The 18,059-nt window shown below is 32.2% G+C and overlaps 2 protein-coding genes across 2 annotated transcripts; both read left to right on the top strand.

The window, feature by feature from the left end:
- Positions 1 to 993: 993 nt before the first annotated feature.
- Positions 994 to 2,430, top strand: LOC146920097 (uncharacterized). The gene has a single exon (XM_085711105.1). It carries the CDS (start codon positions 1,357 to 1,359, stop codon positions 2,428 to 2,430), a length of 1,074 nt encoding a protein of 357 aa, XP_085567231.1. The 5' UTR covers positions 994 to 1,356.
- A 9,580-nt stretch (positions 2,431 to 12,010) lies between these two features.
- Positions 12,011 to 12,896, top strand: HIS1-3 (histone H1-3). The gene is made up of 2 exons (XM_085713467.1): positions 12,011 to 12,235; positions 12,332 to 12,896. The coding sequence occupies exons 1-2, from the start codon at positions 12,068 to 12,070 to the stop codon at positions 12,734 to 12,736; spliced, it is 573 nt and encodes a 190-aa protein (XP_085569593.1). The 5' UTR covers positions 12,011 to 12,067; the 3' UTR covers positions 12,737 to 12,896.
- The last annotated feature ends 5,163 nt before the right edge of the window (positions 12,897 to 18,059 follow it).

Genomic DNA, 18,059 nt, shown 5'->3' with positions numbered 1-18,059 from the left:
GATAATTACCTATTACCTAGGTAAATGCCAAATTAGAATAGTGAAACAAATAATTTCACACATGTAATAGTGGTAAATTTAGTAGTATAAATACCACACTTTGGTCCATGTAAAAATACACCATTTTTGAGAAATCAAAATATATCATCCTACTTCTTTCTCTCTTGATTTACTTAGATTATAAAGTAGTAACTTATATCATCTTATTAGTTCACTAATATCATAAAATAAGTATTTAAATATCTAAATCTTTAACACGTTATCAGCACGATCGTTTCTACCGGAAGTTTACACTACTGCTAGGTATGTTATCTATTCTGATCACTTTAAAATCATTACTTAATATTGCTATGTATATCATTTATCTTTATCATCTTAATATTATTATTATCTGCCCCGGTTATAGAAAACTGGCAATCTGTCAAGTGATTTATAACTAGAGTGACTATTATTATTATTATTATGGAGGTCTAAAAACCCCATCTGATCTAATTTTTACTTTCATGCTTAATGGAGGTCGAAAAACCCCATCTAATCTAATTTTTACTTTCATGCTTAATGGAGGTCGAAAAACCCCATCTAATCTAATTTTTACTTTCATGCTTAATGGAGGTCTAAAAACCCCATCTAATATAATTTTTACTTTCATGCTTGATGGAGGTCTAAAACCCCATCTAACTTTTATATTTAATGGAGGTCTAAAACCCCATTTATAATATTGATTCATAAGACATTATTAAATATAAATAAATAAATTTAATATGATTATCATATATTCATTTACCTTATATGTTGTCTTGTGATTTTCTATACTACTCATGTGTCCTAACTTAGATGATATTTAAACACTTAAAATATTTTTCTCATTATCCAACGGTCATGAACAGTGATTTCAACGGTCATGAGCAGTGAAATCAACGGTCATGAACAGTGATTTCAACGGTCATGAACAGTGAAATCAACGGTCATGAACAGTGATTTCAACGGCTATGAACAATGTATTTAACGGTAACAGTAACGGTCATTTTTACAAAACTCATTCTATAAATACATCACCTTCATTCATAATTTTTACATCTCAAAATATTTACCCATACTTACAAAATGGCTAAAATCCTTTTACTATGCATCACTCTACTTGTGGTTATTGTGTTCTTCTTCTTTTTCACCCATATTGAAGAATTAGGAAAAGATTTTGTAGGATTAGCTATAATTAGCGTTTTACCATTATTAGTCTTAGCTTGTGTGATTACTTTTTGTTTTCGTGGAGGCTTAGATTAAAATATTATCATGTTCTTGTAATCGTTGCTATTAAATAAAATGATATTTCTATTTTCGTCATAATATATATATTAAATGTTGATTATGTTCTTCTGTATTTTAGATATAATCATGTCAAATGTTAAGCACCAATTCAAAATTTTAAACATAACTGGAGACAACTACATAACCTGGAACAACAACTTAATTGAGTATCTTGCATGTGAGGGACTCGACAAGATTCTTGAGGGAGACGATTTGGGAGATGTCCCAGAGGAATTGGCAAAGAAAAAATCAAAAGTAAATCGTATAATCAAGCACCACATTGATGATGGATTACAAACAGAGTATTCGAATGCAAAAGATCCCAAGATTTTATGGGACAAAATTAAGGCAAGATTTGGGCATCAGAAGAAAGTCTTATTGCCCTCATTAATGGATCAATGGAACAAATTAAGGTTCCAAGATTATAAAACTGTTGTTGCATATAACTCTGCTATGCATCAAATTATTGCACAATTAGAATTTTGTGGCAAAACTATAACTGAAAAGGAAAAGTTGGAGAAAACATTCTCAACTTTCCATGCATCTCAAGTGATATTGCAACAACAATATAGAATGAGGGAATTTACTGAATACTCTGATTTGGTTACAGCTCTTCTAGTGGCTGAACAAAATAATGAGCTGCTCATTAAAAACCACCAGTTGCGTCCTACAGGAACAATGGCATATCCTGAAATAAACGCCACAACTTTTAATCAAGGGCGTTGTGGTTATAATCGCCAAAGAGGACGTGGTGGCTATGCTCGTTTTGGTGGTCGTGGTCGAGGCAGAAGTCATGGTCGAAACCATTTTCGTGGTGGAGGCCGTGGAAGAGGTTATATGAATTATAGGCCTCTCAAATATGACCAAACCAACAAGAATCATCAAGGTAAAGGTAAAAGCATCCAGGAAGGTCCCTCTAGAAATCATGATGATCGTTGTTATAGATGCGGAAAGAAAGGTCATTGGTCTAAAGCATGTAGGACACCAGAGTATCTGTGTAAAAGATACAAAGAATCTGTTGATGGAAAGGAAAAGGAGGTTAATTTTAATGAAATTGAACCCAAGAATGATACTACCTGTCTTGAGGCTGCTGATTTCATAGGAGAAGATATTAATATGGATTAACTAATGAATTAATATATATATATATATATATATATATATATATTTGTGTGTGTGTGTGTAATGTGTGTTGTGTATATTTTTAAAAATTTGCATGTTGTGTGACTATGTAATATTTTTATGATCTAAATAAAATAATATTGTTGAATATATTGTATTATCTTACCCTCTCTTTTATTTAATCTTATTTTTATTTTAAGAAGGATAGAAATGGATCATGACAAAGATATTTGCATTCCAGACAGTGGAACTACCCATACGATCCTCAAAAGTAAGAAATATTTCACCAAAATATTTCCTACTAAAGGTGTAATAAACACAATCTCAGGTCCAGCAGATTTAATTGAAGGAACAGGTAATGCTATGTTCATATTACCAAATGGGACAAAGTTTGTCATTAATAATGCTCTATACTCTCCGAAATCAAAGAGAAATTTGTTGAGTTTTAATGACATATATAGTCAAGGATATGATACTGAAACTACAACCGAAGGTAATATGAAATACATTAATATTACTACTAATATTTTGGGAAAGAAGAAAATTTTAGAAAAACTACCAAAATTATCTTCTGGATTACATTATACATATATACATGAAATTGAATGTAATTTAATGGTAAAATAAGATCCCAAAACTATGACTTTATGGCATGACCGCTTAGGTCACCCTGGTTCAACAATGATGCGTAAAATAGTTGAAAGTACTCATGGTCATTCATTGAAAGGTTTAAAGCTTACAAAAGGAGATATACCATGTGAAGCTTGTTCTCTTGGAAAATTAATAACAAAACATTCACCAGGCAAGATTCAGACAGAATCACCCGCATTTCTTGAAAGAATCCAAGGAGATATATGTGGACCCATCCATCCACCGTCGGGACCATTCAGGTACTTTATGGTATTAATTGATGCATCTAGTAGATGGTCACATGTCTGTTTACTGTCAAGTCGTGATATGGCATTTGCAAAATTTCTTGCACAAATAATTAAATTAAGGGCACAATTTCCTGATTATACTATAAAGAAAATTAGACTTGACAATGCCGGTGAATTTTCATCTGAATCATTTAATAATTATTGCATGTCAATTGGAATTACTGTTGAGCATCCAGTTCCTCATGTACATACACAAAATGGTTTAGCTGAGTCATTAATCAAACGTCTTCAATATATTGCTAGACCTTTAATAATGAGAACTAAGCTACCAGTTACAGTTTGGGGTCATGCAATTTTACATGCTGCAGCACTCATACGTCTAAGGCCAAGTGCTAATCATAAACATACCCCTTATCAACTTGCAATTGGTAAGGAACCAAATATCTCTCATTTAAGAATTTTTGGTTGTGCAGTATATGTACCAATAGCTCCACCACAAAGAACAAAAATGGGACCTCAAAGAAGGTTAGGAATATATGTGGGGTATGAATCACCATCGATTATTAGATATCTTGAACCTTTAACAGCTGATGTTTTTCAGGCAAGATTTGCTGATTGTCATTTTGACGAAACAAATTTTCCAACACTAGGAGGAGAAAATAAACCATTGGAAAATGAAATAACATGGCATGTACCACATTTATTACATCTGGACCCATATAATAAATCATGGGAAGAAAATGTAAAGAAAACAGTACAATTACAAGATTTAGCAAATCAACTGCCAGATTCATTTACTGATTTAAAAAGGGTGACAAAGTCACATGTACCATCTGTAAATGTCCCAGCTCGGATTGAGATATCGAAACTAAATGATGTAGCAAGTACATCAAAGGCACGCTTAAAGCGTGGCCGACCTATAGGTTCCAAAGACAAAAATCCCCGAAAAAGAAAAGGAACAGAAAAGGATATGATCGAAAGTGATCTTGAAAAGACACTAGATAGTGATAAATCTGACAATGAAAAATGTGCTCTCGAAAAAGCACAAGATGATGATAATGAGATCATTGATAATGGAACTGAAAATAAGAATGATCTCGAGATTTCAATTAATTATGTTAATACGGGAAATTTGTGGAGCCGAAAAGACATAAATATTGATGAAATATTTTCATTCTCCATTGCATGTGAAATTACAAATGAAAATGATGATCCTGAACCCAGATCTGTCAATGAATGTCAAAATAGACATGATTGGAAAAACTGGAAAGATGCAATAGATACTGAATTAAAGTCTCTTAAAAATCGAAAAGTATTTGGGCCTATTGTGGCTATACCTGAAGGAATGAAACCTGTTGGGTATAAGTGGGTTTTTGTAAGAAAACGAAATGAAAACAATGAAATTGTAAGATACAAGGCCCGTCTTGTTGCACAAGGTTTTTCACAACGACCAGGTATTGATTATGAAGTAACATATTCTCCTGTTATGGATACCATTACTTTTCGTTATTTAATTGGTTTATCAGTATTTAATAATCTTGATATGTATCTTATGGATGTTGTTACTGCTTATTTATATGGCTCACTTGATAATGATATATACATGAAAATACCAGAAGGACTTAAGATGCATGATACATCAAAACCAAGAGAAACGTATGCAATTAAGTTGCAAAGATCATTATATGGATTAAAACAATCCGGGCGTATGTGGTACAATAGGCTAAGTGAATATTTGCTTAAAGAAGGATACGAGAATAATCCAATTTGCCCTTGTGTTTTTATAAGAAAAACAATATCCGGTTTTGTAATAATTGCTGTTTATGTTGATGATTTAAATATCATTGGAACTACTAAAGAAATTAAAGAAGCAAGAGAATACTTAAAGAAAGAATTTGAAATGAAAGATCTGGGGAAAACTAGGTTCTGCCTTGGTTTACAAATTGAGTATACTAAAAATGGTATATTGGTACATCAATCAAATTATACAGAAAGAGTGTTAAAAAGGTTTAACATGGACAAGTCAAACCCTTTGAGTACTCCAATGATGGGAAGAACACTTAACATTGAAAATGATCCTTTTAGACCTAAGGAAGATAATGAAAAGGATCTTGGCTCTGAAGTGCCATATCTAAGTGCCATTGGGGCACTCATGTACCTTGCTAACTGTACAAGACCTGATATAGCTTTTGCAGTAAATTTACTGGCGAGATTCAGTTCATGTCCTACAAATAGACATTGGAAAGGAATAAAACATATATTTCGATATATACGAGGTACATCTGATCTTGGTTTGTTTTATTCTAACAATACAAAACCCGTTTTGCTTGGCTATGCAGATGCAGGATATTTGTCAGATCCACATAATGCTAAATCACAAACAGGATATGTGTTCACATATGGTGGCACTGCAATATCATGGAGATCTCAAAAGCAAACACTTGTAGCAACTTCTTCAAATCATGCTGAAGTAATAGCCCTTCATGAAGCAAGCAAAGAGTGTAGATGGTTACGTTCGGTTTTGCAACATATCCAAGGGGCGTCTGGTTTAACAGTTGATAAGAATCCAACAATCTTGTATGAAGACAATGCTGCATGTGTTACTCAAATGAAAGAAGGTTACATCAAAAGTGATAGAACCAAACATATCCCTCCTAAGTTCTTCTCATTCACACAAGAACTTGAAAGAAACAAAGAAGTGAATATTCAATATATCCGTTCGAGTGATAATGTAGCAGACCTCTTCACAAAGGCACTCCCTACATCAGTTTTCAAGAAGCACATACGAAGTATTGGAATGCGTCAGTTTCGAGACCTTTAAAGAAGTATAATATGTGTTTGGTTGAGGGGGAGCATAATGTTGTACTCTTTTTCCCTTATTAAGGTTTTTATCCCAATGGGTTTTTCCTAATAAGGTTTTTAATGAGGCAACATATGTTTCAATCAAATTATCCTCAACAAGACTTCAATGGAGCACCATGATAGATATTTCAAAGGGGGAGTGTTATAATAAATTATATAGACATAATTATTATAGTTGAAATATAGACATAATTATTATAGTTGAAATATCTATCCAAATTGTCAACTTACAATAGTAAGTGATAATTACCTATTACCTAGGTAAATGCCAAATTAGAATAGTGAAACAAATAATTTCACACATGTAATAGTGGTAAATTTAGTAGTATAAATACCACACTTTGGTCCATGTAAAAATACACCATTTTTGAGAAATCAAAATATATCATCCTACTTCTTTCTCTCTTGATTTACTTAGATTATAAAGTAGTAACTTATATCATCTTATTAGTTCACTAATATCATAAAATAAATATTTAAATATCTAAATCTTTAACAGTAAAGAAGTTTTGTCCTATCACATGACATTTTTGTCCTTTAAATGATAGTGTCAATGATGTGTTGTTAAATACTGTTGGCTGGTTATAATACTAAATACGTGATTTAATTCCCAAATTTTGAAACATAAAGTTGCATATGAGTTGTTGATCCTAAACCTATCATCCTTATATGTCTAAAAGATATTTTAATGAAAGACTTCTTTATTTTATAAAGGAGTAATATAACAATTACGGACCTTATAAAATTAAATTATGACTTAAAAATTTGTTTTAAGGTTAGATATTTTTTTTAGAGAAAGCTTCACCTTCTTTCTATTTTTTTCTCCTTCTTCTAAATTTTGGTTTTTTTTTTTCAAAATTACTCACCTAAACCACTTGCCATCTTTTAATCTTAATCTAAGTAAGTGGTTTCTACATAGTTTATCCAATTGATAAACTAGATGTACATGAAATAAATAAATGTGTTGATAGTAATCCACTTTTAGGATTTTATATTAAAAATCATAGTTAATAGGGAGGTTGTTAGTGTTGAGTTTACCTCCGTGTTTTGACATATTGAATTTTAAATGTGTTAAATTGTGAGAAACAACTAATTTTTTATATGACCGTTGAGAAACGGCTAGTTTTAATGTTTTAAATTGTGAGAAACGACTAATTTTTTATATGACCGTTGAGAAACGGCTAGTTTTTTTTATGACCGTTAAGAAACAATTATTTTTTTATATATAAATGTGCACATACCTTTTTTCTTTTTTACTCTATAAATAAGGGTCTTGTGTAGCTCATTATACAACATAATTTACATTGTAACTGTGTCTAAAATTCTATCTAATCATTCTCATTCATTCATTTTACACATGCTAATATTTTTTTCTTTCGAGTTTTTTATTCTACATGGTTTGAGTTGTGCTTCAATTCGTATTATATTTACTCATTTTATATAATCATTTATTGGTTTTATTTGTATTTTTTGGTATGACCCCTAGGTATTCAAGAGAAAGGCTCTTGCATAAGGAAAGGTGATATCTTATTATTTATGTGGTAAGTTATCGGTTGCAAAAGTTTCTGACTTATCTTCTTTTAAGAGTTTGGTTTTAGTGAAATCTCAAAATGTTTTTTCTTGAGACGGATCGTAGGACTTAGTGTATTTTACGACTGAATTAGTATAATTTCTCATGTGCTCTCTCCTTTCTATTTCATCTATTTTATGTCTCTTTGCAATCTACTTTTAGTTTATTTATTTCCAACATCTTTATTGATCATCTCATTTAAATTTATTTTAAGCATCTTATTTTATTTGGTTATCCTTTTTAAGGGATTATTTAATCTATTTTTTAAGTTCACAATTCACTCACCCTCTCATGTTTAAGGTCCCTTGTTCAACAAATGTATGGGAGCTGACATTTTGTAAAAATTGGGTTTGGATGTGAAAATACACAGAATCCTATCAGAAAATGATACAATTGAAAATATAGAGGAGATTAGGCAAAGAAATATATTTTTACTCAACTTGAAAGCACACAAACACAAGTCTATCACATAAATACTTCCCAAAATTCCATTTCTTTTAAAGACAAAATGCACAAGTTGACACAACGGCATGTGTAAAATAATTTATATGTGATTATTACACGTGTCATTGTATCAATTTGTACATTTTATATTTAAAAGCAATGGGAGCTTGGGAAGTATTCATTCCATAAACTTGTGTTCGTATGCTTTTAAGTTTAATTAAGGTACATTTCATTTGTCAAATTATCTCCATTTTTTTTTACTTGTATCTAGTCTTGATTGCGTCCTTTGTATTTTCACATCAAAACTCAATCTTTTTATTTGACTTTGAGTAACTCCCCCTCTCTTCATTCGAGTCAATGATGTCTCAAATGCATGCAATATCGAGTATAGGGCAGCTGGATCCAATCCTAAAGCATTTGCCGAACAGATGGAAGAGGAGAGTGAAGAAGAATGAGATCATTAAGTGTAGAAGGCATGTTATTCTATTGTGAAGACTAAAACGATGCAACAATACATAATTATATTCCACCATGAATCACGAGGCATTGGTCCCTTTAGAAGCATCCTTCTCTCAATCGAATATTTTCTCAGTTTTTTTTTTCCCTTCAAACATGTCTATATCTCTCTTTAAATCTTATTTTTATTTGTAATTTTTTTATTCATTTATCTTCTTTCATTAAGAGATAGAAAAAGAGAATTAAGAGTTTTTTTTACAAGAGAATTAAGAGTTAATTTCCATAGTGTTTTATGTAGAGTGTTTATGAGTGAGAGTCAACTCGAACATCATGATAATTTAACCTAAAAGGTTTGGTTTTTTTTAGTTTTGGTCGAATCCAACTCGATCCAAAATGGTCTGGTATAAGTAACAAATTTATGATTTCAAACACACAAATCTACCATGTTTAAATAGAATTGTAAACCTGTTATTTTTGTGGATATAGTTGAACACTTTTATTCGATGAATTTATAAGTGTTTCAATTATGTCCACTTGATCATGAAATTCTAAACGATAAAATTTAGCCTATTGTTAGAAGTTTATAAAATAAAATGTTAATTTTTATTAATTTTTTAATTTGTAAAAATATTTTTGTCTCGTTATCTGATAACTAGACTATACTAACCCGTGGTTCGAATTTGATAGAAAAATCAATGATTTTTGAGTTAAACCATTGAACTTTGATTGACATATGTAAAAAATTGGAATAAAATCGATTCAATCCGACTGGTAATCATCAACGTTATTTTTGCTACTCAAATTGATTTGCTATTTTGCTTCCTCTACACATGTAGTTGACATGTACACCTCAAATATATACTCTTACTTCTACTAAACTTGAAAAATCAACTTTTTTTTTTCTACCTTCAAAACTCTTTCATTTATCTTCTTGAACAGACAAAATGCTACAACATTTTTGCCTAACAAGTAATACATGAGTCAAGACTTATTGCCTTACAATCAAGATTCAAGGAAATGCTTTGTCAAAAAATTTCAAGTACCTAATTGGTTCTATAAAGACAAAGTTAAACCACAAAATTAATGTATTTAGTCTGAAATTTGATTCAAATACATCAAGTTCCTTTTGTTGAATATTCAAATACATCCATTTTTATTGATCTAATTTATTCTTATATATAAATTTGGAGGGAGTATAAAGACTACGGCTCTGTTCCGTAAAAATAGCGGATAGCTTATAGCTTATAGCTGATGACTGATGACTAATAGCTTATAGATGATGGCTGATGACTGATAGCTGATAAGCTGATTAAAGTGTTTGGTAAAATTAGCAGTTCAACTATCTGATAAAAATAAAATGACATCTTTAATTCTAATAAAATTATTATTATTATTATTATTATTATTATTATTATTATTATTATTATTATTATTATTATTATTATTTTGAAAACTCGGTATCCGATCCAAGAATCGACTAATCCGAGGGGACCAATCCCACCGCCCACTTGCGGGGTCCCCATTTAAAGCCAGAGCAAGCTCTGTATGGACTTAGCCCACCGAAATTGGCAAGAGACCAATCCCACTTGCGGGGTCCCCATTTAAAGCCAGAGCAAGCTCTGTATGGACTTAACCCACCGAAATTGGCACCAGAGGGAATCGAACTTGAGACATTTGGAGGAGCAAACTCCAAGATCCCAAGTCAACCACTAGGCCAACCCCAAATGGGTCTAATTCTAATAAAATTATTAAATCATGTTCTTAATATATTTTATATATTATTAAATTATTATTTTTTGCTCTTTCAAAAACAAATATTATTTTTTTGTTAGTTTTATTTTAAATTTATTCCATTTCAGTTTTTATACTTTAAAAAAACGTATAAGTGTCTTTTAAAAAATAAAGTATAAAATTTGATGTTAAAATGAAATTTTTTAGTACAAGAACAAAAAAAAAAAATTTAAAAACAAATCGTATGCAAACAGAGCATTGAAAAAACATTGAAGACGTAATATACATAAGAACTGAAACGAAGGGAAAAAAAATATAGAGGCAAAGCATTGAAACGTAATAAATGTGTTTTAATATATAAAGGTAAAGGTGGGTTTTAATTAAAATAATAAGGATAAAAATGGAATAAAAAATATATGTTAAAAGCTATAAGCTCAAATGCTACTTGAATAACGTTTGAAAAATTGCTTATAAGCTCATAAAATAAGTTATAAGCTTTTGGTGAAAAGCCATTATCAAACAAAGTTTTTTTTAGTCAAACGAACCTATAAGCTATTCGCTATAAGCTCGTTTGATGGCCTTGCCAAATAAACCCTACATGGGAAAAATAGTCAACTAAAAAAGTCTTGTAGATTTTGTTTGGAAATGTCTACCAACTCTATCATATAACATTGTGTGCTCCGCAATGTCTCATGTTTAATTTTTGGGTTAATTATGCTTCTAGTCCCTATAAAATAGCAACCTTGTAAGTTTAGTCCCTACTTAATTTTAATAGCATTTTTAGTCTCTAATTTTGTTTTTCTGCACTGAGTATTAGTCCCTACTCAATTCAAATTTGTTTAATTTATGCTTAAACTCTTAAATTTTTGAACAATTTTTTGCAGACATGTTTAGAACATTACTAAAAGTTCGTCCGCAAAAAATTATTGCAAAATTTGATTTCTACATCCAGATTTTATTACTTTTTATCTTTAACTTTTGTCGTTTTAAAAAATTCATATTTAATTCATTTCATGTCAAAAAATTATAAATTTTAGTAAACGAACCTTTCATAGTGTTCTAATCTTGTCTCAAAAAAATCGTTCAAAAATTTAAGAGTTTAAGGATAATTAATCAAACTTTGTTTTAGCAGGGACTAAAATTATAAGTAAATTTTTTTTATAAGGACTAAAAATGTTATTAAAATTAAGTAGGGACTAAACTTACAAGGTCGCTATTTTATAGGGACTAGAAACATAATTAACCCTTAATTTTTTTATAACAATTTTATGGGACTAATTTGACTTATTCAAATTCTTTTTTTTTACCGACATTGCAATCTATTCTTTCTAGGCATCATCATTGCTAAAACCAGAGTAAAAAACAAAGAATGTTGGAGGAATATGGAGGAATTAAATCAGCAAGAAAATACACTCCTCATGTGTTTAAGGCTTTAAGCCAAAGTGACCAAAACAAAAACACAGTTGGCGATGGCATTCTAATCCACCGCCTTAAGCCAGAGTCACGTCACCGATATATTCACTTTCCACAAGTAACTCTTGTATTAACGCCACGTGTATGTTCTACATACCTCTTTGCCACGTTGGCAATCCTCACCTCACTGACTCTACCAATAGCAAAAAGAATCATTCTCTCACTATTTAACACAAGTTACCGTTTCATCTAACTCAGTAAAAAAAAAAAAATTCATTAGTTAGTTATGTCTGATGCCGGAGAAGTTGATGCTATTGTTCCCGTCGTTGAAAATCCGGTGGAGGAGGTGAAACCGCCGGTGGAGCCTAAACCTTTGAAGGAAATGAAACCAAAAGCTTCACAAGAGAAGAAGCCTAAACAAACCAAATTAGCTTCTCATCCTCCATATTTTGAGGTAGTTTCAAACTTTTGGTTGATTTTCAAGTGTACAATGATATAATCTCCATTGACTAGCTTATTTATTTTTATATTTGATTTGATTGTTTTGTAGATGGTTAAGGAGGCTTTACTGGCTCTAAAGGAGAGGAATGGCTCAAGCCCTTACGCTATAGCGAAATACATGGAGGAGAAGTTCAAGCCGGTGCTCCCAGCGAATTTCAAGAAGATACTAAGCTTGCAGCTTAAGAATCAAACCATGAGAGGGAAGCTGGTGAAGATCAAAGCTTCCTATAAATTATCTGAAGCCGAGAAGAAGCCAAAGAAGGAGAAAAAGAACGCCACGGCGGAGAAGAGGAAGAGAAATGGAGCGGTTGGTGGTAAGAAGAGTAATAAGAAAAAGGAGGTGGTGAATATGAAGAAGAAGAAGGGTAAGAAGGTGTCTGAGCCTGGGAAGCCCAAACAGCCTAAGTCCATTAAGTCCTCTGCTAATAAGAGGGCTCGGAAAGCTACTGCTTGAAGTTTGATTAGGTCAAGATAATAATCGAAACTATGTAATATATATGTGTTAATATATATGATAACTAACTAGTATCCTAACGTAGTCTCTTGCAGCTTGCTGTTTTTGTTTAGTATATATATATGAATCAAGTGGAGCTGTTTTTGTTGTTGTTTTGAGACATCCTTTTGCTGTTTTTGGTCTTGTTTATCATTTTGGGATGAATTTTCTGGAACATTGAAATTGTGTAGTTCCATGTTTTTTGGTATGAGACAATACTCGATACTGAGTTCATGGTTACTTGATCAGACTTTTCCCGTGAGTTGTCTAAAAAAACTATTAGCATTCAAGCAGTCTAGGATTTAATTATTATATTTATGTGTGCAAATATTTCAAATTTCTGTACCTTTCTAGAAAATCGTAGAATCATAGGGATAAAGATGTAAGCAAGAGAGCAAGCATAAGAGTACTCATGTGAGAGATACTCAAATAAACTCATTATAAAAATGAATAGATTTTATAAAAGATGATGAATGAGTACAATAGTGTTCTTATACACATTGAGAGAGAGGAAGAAGAGATGATGTGATAGACACGATATATTAGTGATGTGATAGGAAGAGAAAGACGGAAAGAAAATGATACGTGGAATGAGTGTGTGAAAATTAAGAAAATACATATATTATTGTTGTTTGACTGATTTTTACTAATGATTTCACATTGTTTCATGTGTTTTTTTATTAGTGAAATTATCTTTCTCCACTCTTCTTACGTGTCCTATTTTTTTTAAAAGTATAATCATTCGAAATTTATAATCTAAATCGTGATTTATGATTTTGGTGAATTTCATACACTACAAGAAACCCCTGGCAAATTTGTCAGGGAAAATGCCAGGGAGAACTGCTGGCATACAACCCAGGGGTTTGCCCGTCGGATATTGTAAAAAATATGTCGTATATGTTTGGCGCCAGAATGAATTTTGAAAAGGAAAAGGAATCAGTGCTGTGTCAGGAAATAAGCGACGGAAAATGCCAAGGAATGGCCGTCGGATGTACAAAAAGTCAAGGAATCTCTGCTGATTTGCAGATGACTTGACAAGGGCCTGCAAAAAGCTGTCGGTGCAGGCATGCCAGGGACAAAAACCCTGGGATATTGCTGGATTCCGTGGCTTATTGCTGCCTATTCTGATGCTATTCTGAACCTAGTTGTGTGCCTACCATGCCAAGGCTTGCTCCTCGTTTTTTCCTGGGTTTTTTCCCAGTCTATATAAACCTGCACCTTGTTGTATTTCCCTACTTTGGCACTTAGAAATTTTTTAACATTTCAATTCTCATACACTCTACTCTTCAACATCACTAAACTTCTCTAACTTTGGTAAAACTCTCTTAACTTATTGTTTATTTGTGTTTTGATTTTTTTACTACTTACTAACATAAATATTTCTTGCATCAGTGTTCAAGTATTGCTTCATCATGTTGATTGTTTGTCTTGCTAAGCTTGCTCTCTACTGGATTAACAAGGTGAAAGCACCAAAGTATAAGATATTTGCAAGTCCCTGGTTTTTATAAATTTATTATTCTCTTTATAGTCAACAAGTTAATAAACATATGTTCCGATTCCACAAGTCCCTGGTGAAACATATGTTTCGATTTTATTTTCCACAAGTCCCTGGTCTTTATAAATCCTTTCACCATGTTTGGGACTTGTCGAGCCTCAAGCTTCAACAAGTTAATAAATTTGTTATTCTCTGTATTTGCAAGATCTGAAATTTTTACAAAATAAAATTTGTTTGTTAAAATTTTAAAACCTTTAAAATAAAACAATTTTTTAAAATCTGTTTTAATTTGTGTAATAAAATCCTCTTGTTAAAAATATGTTTTTTTAAATTTTCTAATTTTAAAAACTGTTTTTAAAATAAAAAATAATTCATAAAAAATAATATACTAAAAGGTTTATTGTTGGAAAACATTTTTTTAAAATAGTGTATTAATAATATTCCCTGGGAAAAAAGTGAGGGAATATGCCAGGAGTTATGACAGGGACAAAGCCAGGCCATATACCAGGGGTTGAACCCCTCGTTTTTTTTCCCCAGGGGTGTAACCCCTGGCAAAATGTTTGCGACGAGCGCTTTTGTGAGTGCTTCCGCCCCTGGCAAATTCCCTCACAAACGTCCCTTTTCCCAGGGATTCTGTCCTTTTCTCAGGGATTTTGCCCCTGACAAAAGGTAATGTTTCTTGTAGTGATAATCCAAAATCAATTAGAACATAGAACATCATAAACGTTTCCATTAAATCCAATTCTACAACATGATGAAACTACATCAACAATAGCAAACATAAACTAAAAAAAATAAACAAGATAATGGATGAACCAAACAAATTTCCACATCGAGTTCATACGGGAACGTCCTGATTTCTTTACATGTCCTGTAGCGAATCAAATATATCCAAATAATATGAACATATCTTACCAATGTAGCGTCTAACTCAATTGTTCCCTTGAAACTATATAGGCCAAATATAAAGAATTTGATTCACATCATCGTCAGTTTGAAGTTGCATGTTGGGGAATCGAACATGCATTTGAGCCGATTGACAGATGACTGTACTCAACATTGACCTCCTTTCTCGTGTTGCTATGGTTGAGACGACCATTCACTTGGTCTAAATTGATCCTTCTAACGAGACAGTGTAGCATTGACTAAATCCTAATATATTGTGTTTCACCTTTTATGTAGTAAAATAAGAAGATCAATTGGAACCAGTAAAGTAGGACATATTGTACATATCCCTCCCATATGCATCTAGTCACGTGGTCCACATACAATGACATAGCTGATATATGGGACATGCCAGCTAGGTATAACTCTTCAGCCTATGATGATGCTGGCTAATGCTCCACCTCCTCCTCTCCCTAAGGTTGTGGTACATGCTCATGCTTCTCCGATTGTGGCTCGTGAGAGGATCCGCCTCTCTTGGCTTCACACTTCATCTGACAATCCTGTCTAATAGATAGAGTCAAGGACATCTTGTTACCCATAACGTGATCGAGGTGTGTCCATATCTTAAATGATGACAAAATTGAGAGAAATTAGCAATTTTGCATCTTTGTACACATTTCAGATTTCAGAAACAAAAATGACAAGGAACACATTTCGACTTCTAAAATCTAAACCCAAGCATTATGACGGAAAAAACGCAAATCAAGTAACCAAAATTTGAACAAGTGTGTACTAACCTCTTATATGGTAGTTGAAAATGTTTAAAATGCAACGAATTTGAACAACTTAAGATGAAAAATGCACAAAATTTAGGGAAGGAAAAGCGGGCAGGCCCGCCCTGGTTAGGCTCGCCCCATCTAAGCTCGCTTAAAACTGGACGAGACGAGTCAAATTAAATGGCCGAGTCAAAAATTTCACCCCGTCCCGTTTAGTGACAGACAAAAGAGTTGGCGGGTCGTTCCGCCAAACAAAAAGCTTTGTTTTTTAGAGTAAAAAAACATTTTTTTTATTGCATTTTTTTTACAACTTAATTGTTACAAAAAATTATGTTGCTTTTATCATTTTTTTTTTTGAAGTATATGTTGCTTTTATCATAAAAAAAAATATGAAAGAATATGCAACGAATAAATTTGTAGTAAAAACGAGATAATTAATAAATTGTTGAACGCAACATCATAAAAAAAATTCAACAACCAAAATAAATCCAAAAAGATAAAGGGCCCGTTTGTTACGGATTAAAATAAAAGTGATTTTAACATAAAATATTTTAGAGATTTTGTGAAAAATCAGAATCTATTGTGTTTGTTTATCGTAATAAAAATCACTTTTTTTTAAACAAATAATCTAGTTTGTTTGGATACAACTATATAATAGGGATTTTTTTGTTACAAAATTAGTTTAATCTTTTAAATCACATTTTCTCTCTCCTCTAAAAAAAATCTATTTTTTAAGAAGCTGCTCTTAACAGCTTCTCATTTGGAGCTGTTTTTAGATTTTTTTTAGATTCTGATTTTTTTAAAAATCTTTAACAAACGGATGCAAAACTCTTAAAAGTGATTATTTTCCTAAAAAAGTAATTATTTTCTTAAAAAAGCTATAACAAATGGGCTCAAAATAAGTCTAAAATAAAAAAGAAAAACGAGTTAAGCGGGCAGGCCCGTCCCATCATGAATCCGCCCTGTTTTTTCAACGAGTTAAATGGGGGGAGCCAACTATAGGAAGCGAGTTCAAAAGTTCGACTCAGCCCGTCAAAAATAGTGGGCAAAACGGATCGACCCGGCGGTTTGGACCTGTTTTGCCATCCCTGACAAAATTGTGGGATTCAGATTTTAGAGGGTTTTGAAAGTTTTTTAGGTTGAAATATGAAAATGGAGATGTGAGGGGAAGTGGCTCAAGCCTTTGATTATTGGCATGATTCAGATTCTACAATGCGCAACATGTTTTTCTATTTCAGATTTAGAATTCGAACATGAGTAATTGTTACATTAAGAGGGCACACGAGAGGCATGGAAAATAATTTTCACTTTTCACTCAACAGAAAATGTAATTTTGTATCGAAAAAAATGGAAAAAAGCCATTGAAAATTGCTGTATACACATCTAATAGGGCTGAAAAACACATGTAAAATACTAAAATGCCCTTCGGCGGTTAATTGTCGAGGAATTCAAAAATCGGCTACAGTTAACTGCCGAGGTTTTCTTCGGCAGTTAACTACCGAGGCGCTGTTTCATCAGATGAAACAGCCACCTGCTCCCCCTACACACTATTTCCTCATCAACTTCCATACCACTTCCATCTAATCCCTCAAATCCAATATTTTTTTCATCAAATCTTGCTCCAAAATCATTGAAGCATCAAGCATAGGAGGTATCAACACACTTTTGAAGTAAAAAAACAGGTATTAAGCATTTTAATTGGTTGATTTTTAGCTGTTTTTGTGGTTTTTTACGTCAGTTTATGTAAAATGCTATCATGGAACTCATCGGCAGTAAACTGCCGAATTATGGGAGCATCGGCAGTTAACTACCGAAGTAATTTCGGCAGTTAACTGCCGAGGAAAACTGGGCAGTTTTGCATGCCTACTGCCTCTTTTTTCCAGTTTCGTTTTGTTTTTTTTTTGTTTTTTTAATTCATTATGGCATTGATGTTTATGCATTAGTTAGTTGTTAACTCTTAGTTTTGTGTTGTTTAATTATAGTAATGGTGGAGAACACAGAAGATTATCCGAGAGAGCAAAACCAAATTTTTTCGAAAAATCCGGAGATGTCAATCTGCTTAAGGTTGAAGCCAAATCAAACATTGATGGAGCTTCCGTGCATGTTGAAGCTTCTAAATATGTCGACT

Source organism: Medicago sativa, chromosome 5 (assembly GCF_051527215.1).
Source record: "Medicago sativa cultivar Bolivia chromosome 5, Bolivia_mono, whole genome shotgun sequence".
NCBI lineage: Eukaryota > Viridiplantae > Streptophyta > Magnoliopsida > Fabales > Fabaceae > Medicago > Medicago sativa.
This window is presented reverse-complemented; position numbering and strand designations above follow the sequence as displayed.

Coding starts and splice junctions, on each gene's coding strand:
- LOC146920097 (XM_085711105.1), top strand. CDS start 1,357: ATGTTGATTATGTTCTTCTGTATTTTAGATATAATCATGTCAAATGTT.
- HIS1-3 (XM_085713467.1), top strand. CDS start 12,068: ATGTCTGATGCCGGAGAAGTTGATGCTATTGTTCCCGTCGTTGAAAAT. Junction 12,236..12,331: donor CTCATCCTCCATATTTTGAG/GTAGTTTCAAAC, acceptor ATTGTTTTGTAG/ATGGTTAAGGAGGCTTTACT.